The sequence below is a fragment of the Spea bombifrons genome, chromosome 8 (assembly GCF_027358695.1).
Source record: "Spea bombifrons isolate aSpeBom1 chromosome 8, aSpeBom1.2.pri, whole genome shotgun sequence".
Lineage (NCBI taxonomy): Eukaryota > Metazoa > Chordata > Amphibia > Anura > Pelobatidae > Spea > Spea bombifrons.
Window position 1 is genome coordinate 42,401,328 of NC_071094.1, and position 10,041 is coordinate 42,411,368.

At 44.3% G+C, this 10,041-nt stretch overlaps 1 protein-coding gene across 1 annotated transcript; it reads left to right on the forward strand.

Moving 5' to 3' along the window:
* Positions 1-10,041, forward strand: LOC128503894 (uncharacterized). Its single transcript, XM_053474089.1, has 11 exons — positions 1-129; positions 168-208; positions 403-527; positions 1,219-1,476; positions 1,632-1,913; positions 2,499-2,627; positions 6,852-7,013; positions 8,141-8,425; positions 8,623-8,904; positions 9,395-9,511; positions 9,975-10,041. Exons 3-11 carry the CDS (start codon positions 470-472, stop codon positions 10,010-10,012), a joined length of 1,611 nt encoding a protein of 536 aa, XP_053330064.1. The 5' UTR covers positions 1-129; positions 168-208; positions 403-469; the 3' UTR covers positions 10,013-10,041.

A 10,041-nucleotide genomic window follows, 5' to 3' on the forward strand; every position in this document is an offset into this window, starting at 1 on the left:
TATAGTAGTGATCGGTGCTTTTAGGAGAACCTGGAAGGAGCACCTATATGGGGACTATAGCGTGCCTATAGCTTGCCTATACATCATCGAATGATTGGACAACTGCACCAAGGGTAAATGAAACTGAAAGCTCCATATAGTCCCCTGACTCAGATACTCCCGGAGATGCGGCTGCTGTGTGTATCCATATGAGCCACATACAGTTCAGGTAACATATATCTTGGAAATGTAACAATTGAATGTCTAATTAGAAAGAAGGGAACACACTTATGAAATGGATTACAATGTATTGTTGGGTTTGTGTATAGTAAAGTCTCTGCAGTCATTATGTTGTTTCCTGACCTGATGCTGTTGGACATATAGTTTTTATCTATACATCACAATTCACCACATCTTCCATAGGTGACACCAGAAGTGTGCAGATATCCCCTCTTCGGCATTGGAAGTCCTGAAGCTGCTCTGAAACAATATGTGGCGTCTCTGCGCTGTGCTGCTGCTCCCCCTGGTGGCCGTCAGGGGTCAAGCTGGTAAATAAAGTTACATTCCAAAAAAATGTCAAATTGTTAAAAAAAAATGCTAAATGTTTATTTCTAAGGGGAATTTTCTTTTAAATAAATCTGCCTTTGTATGTAATTCAATGACTTCTGATTTTCCATATTAAATACTGCACGGTAAATATGAACAATACTTTTCTAATTTGTGTTTACTGCACAAACGTATGATTATTAGAAATGATTAGGCATACATACAGTTTTACATATGCATAAGGTAATGTATGGGAAATAGGGGGCTTCGTAGTCAGGAATTGTATTCACATGGTTATTTTGCGGACACAAGTTTATTTTCTAAATTATTAGAAAATATCATTTAATTTCTCCAAATTAAACAAAATTATCAATTATCACTTTATCAGTGGCGTATTCCAGCCTAGACTGACTAGGCCCAGGTCAGCAGGTGCAGGGGGGCCGTTGCAGGGAGCCTGATCGACCTTTTGGGTGGCCTAAGATAAATATGCCAGTGCTCTTAATGCCCCATCCCATTACGCATTCAGAGATAACGTATGGTGTTTAGGTCTGAATAAGGAGCCCCCTCATTGGCCCATTTAGATCTATAGATTTTCTAGTTCGTTCCCCCTCCCCAACAACTTCTTTTTTAGTTTTTAATCCCCGTTACTCGCCTCTCACCTCTTTCTTTTATTTTTTTCTCCATCTTTCCCAGATACTCATCTGCTAACAGAGGTCCTCTTCTGCCAGCCCGATGCCCCTGTTTCCGGCCTGCTAAAAATGTTTGACGACGATCTGATGTTCACCTACAATTTTTCTGATGGCTCGACAGCCCCGCGCATGGCAGATTTTAACAAGTGGGCTGGCAGCACTTTTCCCAACCGCAGCACCATATCAAAAAGTTTAAAACTATGTAAAGACTTTCTGAACAATTCCACCAACAAGTTAGAAGACTTCACCCCAGAGGCTAAAGGTCAGATATCGTATCCTAAAAATATGCGTCCGTAATTCAACCCTTCTCGACTTTTTTTATTCTTGCATTATTTGGTTGAAACTCTTTATTTCTTAAGTGAATTTAGTAGTACATAAAAAGGCTGACCGTTGGCAATGTATTATCTCTCTTCTCAGCTAACACAGAAGTGAGGGTTTTTACCGCACGACCCCTCACCATGGGTGAACCCAACACACTCATCTGTTTTGTTAGCAATGTCTTCCCTCCTGTGGTAACCATCACCTGGACCAAGAAGGGCGAGGAGGTGACAGAAGGCGTGAGAGTCACGGGTTACTCCGCAGCCTTGGACCAGACCTACCAGGTCTTCTCCTACCTCAACTTCACTCCTCACCATCAAGATGAGTTCTCCTGCATGGTGCACACGGCTGAAGGGAATTACACCACTGTTGGGTTTTGGGGTAAGGGCAGTGATGTCCTCTTTGGCGATTCGCTGAGGGCCAAAAACCATGGACCATCACAACTATGGACTCGCTTGTGAAAAATAATACTCTACTGTTTCGGGGTTAATTCACGAAAGCAAGGGTTTGCGGGAGGGTTGTGGTTTGTGAATCATCACTGTGTATTACGAAGGGTCAACCCCAGTAAGAATCTCTACTGGATGAGCTTGGCTGACCCTATATGATGCATAGTCAAAATAGTGCGATTTCTTGACAGTCACCTTGAACTATACATTGTGCAGGGCCAGCTTAAGCCTTCCTGCCATGGTAGCATTATGAATTCAGTGAGTTGAAACCACGGCCATTCTGCCAACTCCTGCTTTAGGGAATAAACCCCTTTAGGTTGTCCATGAAAACACAGAGCCTTGAGTGTGTCCTTAGTCCCCAGAATAACGTAAAAACCCGCCGTATTGGTAACACTTTCTAGTTTCCTGACACACATCGCTTTATAAATGTATCCGGAGCGAGACGTAAGCTTCCGTCTGTCACTTGTCCGCTGTTGTCTGGGAAGCAGTTTCTTTAACCATTTTATTTTTTTACCACTAGTTCCAATGTACCCCGTCCCATCTGACTTATTAGAGAACGTGTTGTGTGGCCTGGCCTTGGCTCTCGGGATCCTGTGCCTCACGGTAGGCGTAGCGTTCCTCACCCTGGCCAGGAAGCAGAGAAACAACGGTGAGTACGGTCTAGCGTGTGCTAGGAGGGCCGAAAGCGGGACTATTACACGGTTAGTCCTTTAGATAAAGGAAGTTAAAGGTTATCCCCTCGGTAGGAACACACCGTGTGAGATTGGACCTCCTGAACGTTATATCTCCGTATCGTGAGCTCGGCTTTGTATCTGGTCGTCTGCCAGTTAGGGTTCACTAGAGCGGGACTGGACGCCGAGAGGACGCAGCTTGAAGAAGCCTTTTGTTAACAGAGAATCAGATTACAGGGGTTATATTTCCTGATCAGATGTCTGTTGGTTCTCTTTTGACACCAAAAGCCCCTTCGTGCCTAATTAGCAAGCTCATTATCCTCATATCTGCGCCAAGACATTCTAGAATCTTCACATGTGATATAAAGCTTTAATCAGTCGTTGGTCTCGTCTTAGATTCAGGAGCCGTATGCCTGTCCCATGCATGTTTAATACCCTTGCTGTATTACCCTCTACCACTTCTGCTGGGAGTACTAGCACCGAAGCATTTTCTCAGGTCTAACTTTATTATCCAGATCACAGATCATCGTTCATTGCTGCGGCCGTGGCTTTCTATGTCATAAAAGGATTTCTTGATGTTTAAAATACTCGGGTTGGATTTTCCATCTAATTTTCCATCATTTGTAATTTTTTTGTACCCTACAGACTAAACCCGAGAGGCTCACCAGGCTCTTCTCATCCCTACCCAGACCTTCATAATGCCAGGCGTCGTATCAGGGGCAGCGAAAGTGTAAATAAATCAAGGAAAATGTTTAAAAAATATAGCAAAATCAAAAAATTCTGTTTACAAATTGTGATGCGAGCGGCTCGGAGCTGTGTGAAGGCGTGTGTGTGTCTCCATGTCAAGTTGTAGTCTACCGTTGAGTGCAGACTTCCCTTAACCCGGAGGTTAATGAATGAAACCCAGAATTCATGCACTTATTACATTCCTAATAAAACAGCCCGTGAGAATATGTTGCATGTTGTTTGTGGTTTATTTCGTGGAGAGCCGAGGTGCAGCTCATAGCTAACAAGGAGCTGCTGCAGAGGATTCCTGGCTCACCAGACCCATGAAGCCAACGTCCTACAATGTACCGGCCGCCATACTTGGCGGCCGATCGTATTTTGGTCAAGAGGTCCAGCCTTACATAAAGGGCAGCAAACCAGAGATGCCAAGGGGGTAGGGGATATATATACATATATATATATATATACATATACTTTTGCCTGTAGCCACAGATACATTATTACTTGCCATAGCAGAAAGCACCTCTCCTTACTCTTCTGTAGGGGATTATTGAACCACTTCTTTCTGAGCAATAGAGAGGGGGAGGGAAGCGTGTCCAATGTTGAAACCAGGACCTTTTGTCATTCTGGCCGCCCAGCGTGGATAATGCAGATCTATATAAAGTACCTGGCGACATAACCGTGTAATTAATCCCAGCAAATACGCAGAAATTTGTTACTCAACACTCAGTAAGAACGAAACAATGGAGGGGTGGGGAGGGGTTAAAAATCCACGCAACCAGATGACCTGGAACGTAAAGCTCTGATCTATCTGTCAACTTCTGAGATCTCTGGGACCCTTACACAGAATACGGACTTCTTATAACTGAGGTGCTCGGGTCTCGATACGTCGTAGCTGGTGCTGCCCCTCAGCCTGGTCGGTATAAAATATACATAAGAGCCATTAATAGCCGATACTAAAAGTAACTACGAGGAAGACGCCCGGGGTGTGACTCCCAGGTGCTTTCCACAATTACTTTCTCTCCATCGCTTTCCCGATCACTGACTCCATGTTGTTTTGTTGGTCATGCAGTACAGTCTGCGGCCCTCTGTTGGTCGTAAGCATTTTATTGTGATGGCTTCAGCATCTTGGATGCCATAGTAGTCTCACGGGCCTGACTCCTTATCATACTGGCTATGGGAAATTACACAGTCAGGCACTCTGATTGAAGGTCTGTGGACTTCATTAGCATTGCCATAAAGCATCAGCTCAGTGTGGTGTTTGAGCCGGGAAAGTCACTCAAAATATCACATGACCGACAGCAACGGCGCCTCCAGATCTACAGATAAAGGGAATTTATTGGAACAAAATGCCTGTTTTTACTTTAAACAGCACTGGGGGTTATATTAGTGTATACAGCTCTGGGGTTTATATTACTGTATACAGCGCTGGGAGGTTTATTACTGTATACAGCTCTGGGGGTTATTACTGTATACAGCGCTGGGGGTTATATTACTGTATACAGCGCTGGGGGGTATTACTGTATACAGCGCTGGGGGTTATATTACTTTATACAGCGCTGGGGGTTATATTACTGTATACAGCGCTGGGGGTTATATCACTGTATACAGCGCTGGGGGTTATATTACTTTATACAGCGCTGGGGGTTATATTACTGTATACAGCGCTGGGGGGGTATATTACTGTATACAGCGCGGGGGGTTATATTACTGTATACAGCGCTGGGGGGGTATATTACTGTATACAGCGCTGGGGGGTTATATTACTGTATACAGCGCTGGGGGTTATTACTGTATACAGTGCTGGGGGTTATATTACTGTATACAGCGCTGGGGGTTATATTACTGTATACAGTGCTGGGGGTTATATTACTGTATACAGCGCTGGGGGTTATATTACTGTATCCAGCGCTGGGGGTTATATTACTGTATACAGTGCTGGGGGTTATTACTGTATACGGCGCTGGGGGGTTATATTACTGTATACAGCGCTGGGGGTTATTACTGTATACAGCGCTGGGGGGTTATATTACTGTATATAGTGCTGGGGGTTATATTACGGTATACAGCGCTGGGGGTTATTACTGTATACAGCGCTGGGGGGTTATATTACTGTATACAGCGCTGGGGGTTATATTACTGTATACAGCGCTGGGGGTTATATTACTGTATACAGTGCTGGGGGTTATATTACTGTATACAGCGCTGGGGGTTATTACTGTATACAGTGCTGGGGGTTATATTACTGTATGCAGCGCTGGGGTTATATTACTGTATACAGCGCTGGGGGTTATATTACTGTATACAGTGCTGGGGGTTATATTACTGTATACAGCGCTGGGGGTTATTACTGTATACAGTGCTGGGGGTTATATTACTGTATACAGCGCTGGGGGTTATATTACTGTATACAGCGCTGGGGGGTTATATTACTGTATACAGCGCTGGGGGTTATATTACTGTATACAGCGCTGGGGGTTATATTACTGTATACAGCACTGGGGGGTTATATTACTGTATACAGTGCTGGGGGTTATATTACTGTATACAGTGCTGGGGGTTATTACTGTATACAGCGCTGGGGGTTATATTACTGTATACAGTGCTGGGGGTTATTACTGTATACAGCGCTGGGGGTTACGCTCGAGGAGAGGAATGTTGTTTCCGTATCGCCTTCCATTTCAGGAATTTCGCGCACCTTAGGAGTCTTCGTTATCTATGATTAATAAATAGAAAAATGCAATATGGCAAAAAGTACGTTATGACCAATTTCGGTTAAATGATTAAAATAAATGGTCACATGTTCTCCCCGATGTTCAAAAAGACGACACTGATTACATTTTATGTGATTAACAAGAAAAAAAACTTGGAGAGAATTCTGAATGCAGACGTCTGACGGATTTCCAGACGAACCCCACAAAGTGTTTGGGAATTTCCAGATCATAGAGAAATTCTCGTAGTTCTCTTTTACATTCTCAGGAGGTCGCAGGGAAGTCTGGCTTCGTCTCCAGGGGGCGCTGTTTTGTGCCACGTGGGGTAGATTGTGGGGCAATTTACCTCTTAATGATTTGGGTTGTAAAGTTTTTTACCAGATACATTATTACCAAAGTACAGCCATACCTCCCAAGTGTCTCTGTTCAGGAAGGATAGCCCCTCTTTTCTAGAAGCGCAGAATGTTTGCTGGGTATGAGGGCTCGCTAGCCCTAAAACTCCACTTCTGCTGGGAGGCTGTTCCATGTATCTACCACCCTCTCAGTAAAGTAAAACTTTCTTCCATTCAGTCTAAGGCCCTAGCCGGACATATCGAGATGCCTCAGTCTCCCCTCATCACTTCTATTTACCCTTTTAGTGGTAGCTGTCGGGGGGGGGTATTTAAATTGCCCTTTAGCATTTACCCAGCTGTGCCTGTAAACATTCTCTAATATCCACCCCTGTAAAGAACCGTACTGTGCACGTCCAGTGCTGCCTCTCCCCAGTAACTGATGACGAGAACCGTTCTGCTTTCCCATTGGCTGGCGGGAGCGGTACTTTTAGCGGAACAGTTCCTGATTTTTGTAGTACAGCCGAGATGAGGGGGACGCGGCCGCTGCTGTTACTGTACATCTATATAATCATCTATATACTCTCCTCCGTAACAGGTACCCGCTTTATATATATTCATACACATACAGCCTCTGCATATGCATATCTAGTGGAAATGGGGGGTTGACAACCTGTGGCATGCAAGCTGCTGTTAAACTACAACTCCCATGATCCCCTGCAAGCCGTGAATCCTCAGGGGTATCTGTCATTGTTTTTTGGATTTTATCCCAGATTATTGTGCGGGGTTTCGTTCACCCTCTGGAATCATTCATGGCCGCCAGCACCATGATAGCCAAGGGAATACAGGAGTCAATGTGATACGTTTATTGGCTGTTTAGAGTGCAAGCTTTTGAGACAAATGATTTCTCTTTTTTGTTGACATGTTACAAAATGAAGTATCTCTTAAATGCGTTTATACAAATAGGCTGCTGGGGCAGTGAAACAGATGAGATCAAATCAGTAAATCAATTCAGACTTTAGTAACAACGAGATCTGAAGAAGAGACCTCCGAGGCTCCAAAAGATTATGTTTCTATGAAGTTAATGCGAGGCAATCCGGCTGGGTATAATGTTTGAAGCCCCGGACAAATAATTCAAAGGCACAAAAATAAAATGGAACCCAGAAAGATGGTGATGATGAGAAGGTCCATGAGGTCTCACCACAGATCTGGACATTTAGGAAGAGATAGGGGGGACGTGTTTGTCTCCGCTGGGTTTTAGGTGTGCTTAGAATGAACTTCTGTGTATGAAGATTCTCGAGCCTCATATCGCCTGGCAGGGCCAACTTGGGGGCCCCCAAACAACTGCTTGATCTGCTTATATGGAGGTGCCCCCCCCCCGTGTCTCTGTCTTGCGGTGAAAAGAAGTTGTAGATCTTTGTTGGATGACCTTTAATGGTTTCAGGAGGACCTGCTGGCAAACAGCCTCACATAGTAATAGTAAGTCCACTGCCAATCCTCCATCTGACCGGCCAGCCTAGCCAGGGTGATACACGGAGGGGAACACAGCGTGGTCCAGAACCATGAATGCCAGGTCAGTCAAATAACGACACAAGTCTGAGTGACACGAGGAACATGCGAGGCTTATGTGCAGCCCACGGGTCATACGAGCTCAAGAAACAGCTTTTTGGGGTTTTTTAAGTCATTCCTCCGTCGTTGTGAAATTATATATTTTTTTCTTTGTAGGGTTCGTGGTTGACGAGAAAGCATACTGCAGCTTTGGGGACGAGAAAGAAGGGGATGTTACTTTTGAATACGGGCTGAGCTTTAACCGGATGCTCATGGCGAGCTTCTCCAAGACAGACGGGAGGTTTTTTCCGTGTCAAAACTGCCCGAGAGAAATGAGCGAGCTGGCTGTAGAACTTTGTGCCGAACTAAACAGCGAATACATGGTGACGCTCATGAAGGAGAAAGAGGACAAGTGTAAGAAGGATGCGGTGGAGTATTGGGAAAACACGGTAGAGAGAACAGGTAGGCGAAGAACATCCAACGATTTAATGACTTTATCACTCGTATCGCCCGGGGGGTATTTATCATTCACTTATTTCACTTACCTGCTGGGTATAGGAAGCGGGGTATATGGAAGGGACTGGCGGGTGACTGTATGGAGTCTCCGAGATATACATTCACACCACCCTCAGACTCTATGTCTTGCTCTCTCTCCATAGCTAAGCCATCCATGAAGGTCTTTCTGGCTGAGCCTGTGCACGACAGGACCCAGAACACACTGGTTTGCCATGTTTGGGGATTTTATCCCAGTTCCATCTCTGTGACCTGGTTGAAGAATGATGACACTATAACGAGCAACAACACAGACGCCATCCCCAGGGGGGACTGGACGTATCAGATCGTGGCCCTACAAGACCTGAGAGATGCGCTGCCTGATGACAAGTACACATGCGTTGTGGAGCATTCATCCCTGGAGAACGTTGTCATGGACATGAGTTGGAGTGAGTGTGAAATACACGAGACTCAATCTTTTTACCCCACACACCACCCTATAGACCCCCATTTACATTTCATTCTTATAGCACCCTTCTGATTCTTCTGCCCTACCCACCTCATCATCCGCCTCTGGCTTTATTATGCCCACCAGGGGGTCTTCGTCAAGGCAGGTGTTTTTATATATGCACACATACTGCACACACATGACTTAATAAGGGTGACATCATACCACCAATCAATGAATGTGACGATATTTTATAATTATTCCTACAATCAGCATCTCATAATACATTATGCAGTTTGCAACAATGTGTCCAAAGAAGCACATCTCATAGTAATATATTCTATAGTGAATACAAATTTGGTGCAAAAATATATACATCGATATTTATATATACGGTATATACCGGTATATATACAGCTAAACTCAAAGGGCTTGCAACATTTTGGAGGGTATCACCTAATACTTGTCTTTTTTTGCCATCCTTCGTGTAGAACAAGGATTAACGTCCGCTCAAATCATTAAGATCAGCGTGGCTACTGTAGTTTTCTGCGCAGGAATAATATTCGCCTTGGTGGGATTTTGGTGCTGGAAGAATTCCAAGAGAAGTGGTGAGAAAATAGCAAATCATATATATAATATATATATATATGTATGAACATATATATAAAACCTCATTCTGAGAAGAAGCTGCAGGAGATTCTCCCTTATAGACGCAGATCCGTCCTACCCATAGCGTTCCTCTTCACCAGATTACACGCTCAGGTTAATACGAGTTTGAAAACAACAGATGTGGCTGATTGTAAATAAAAATGGTTCCGCGATTACAGGAGATTGCATGTTTCAACAGATAAACGGCTGTGATAGAATCTAAACATCTTCAGAGCATACTTAAGTATGCTTCCTACACATGCGCGGTAGCAACCCCGTTCTAGTCAACGGATACGCCTTATTTACTGTGACGGCTCATACGTTGTCATGTGCTGAAGAACCTGCTAGCAATGATACGTTTGTATGTATATGAAATGTTTGTATAAATGTGTATTCTCACCCCGCACGTCTTCTCATTTACAGGATACACTCCACTCCCTGGATACAACAATGAGGACTAACGCTTTCCTCGGTAGGAGTTCTTACAGCT

What these genes read in the sequence shown, in the direction of transcription:
- LOC128503894 (XM_053474089.1), top strand. Translation starts at nt 470, where the DNA reads ATGTGGCGTCTCTGCGCTGTGCTGCTGCTCCCCCTGGTGGCCGTCAGG. An exon ending in TATACTCTCCTCCGTAACAG is followed by an intron (nt 7,014 to 8,140) that starts GTACCCGCTTTA and finishes TTTTCTTTGTAG; the next exon opens with GGTTCGTGGTTGACGAGAAA. An exon ending in TGTCATGGACATGAGTTGGA is followed by an intron (nt 8,905 to 9,394) that starts GTGAGTGTGAAA and finishes TCCTTCGTGTAG; the next exon opens with AACAAGGATTAACGTCCGCT.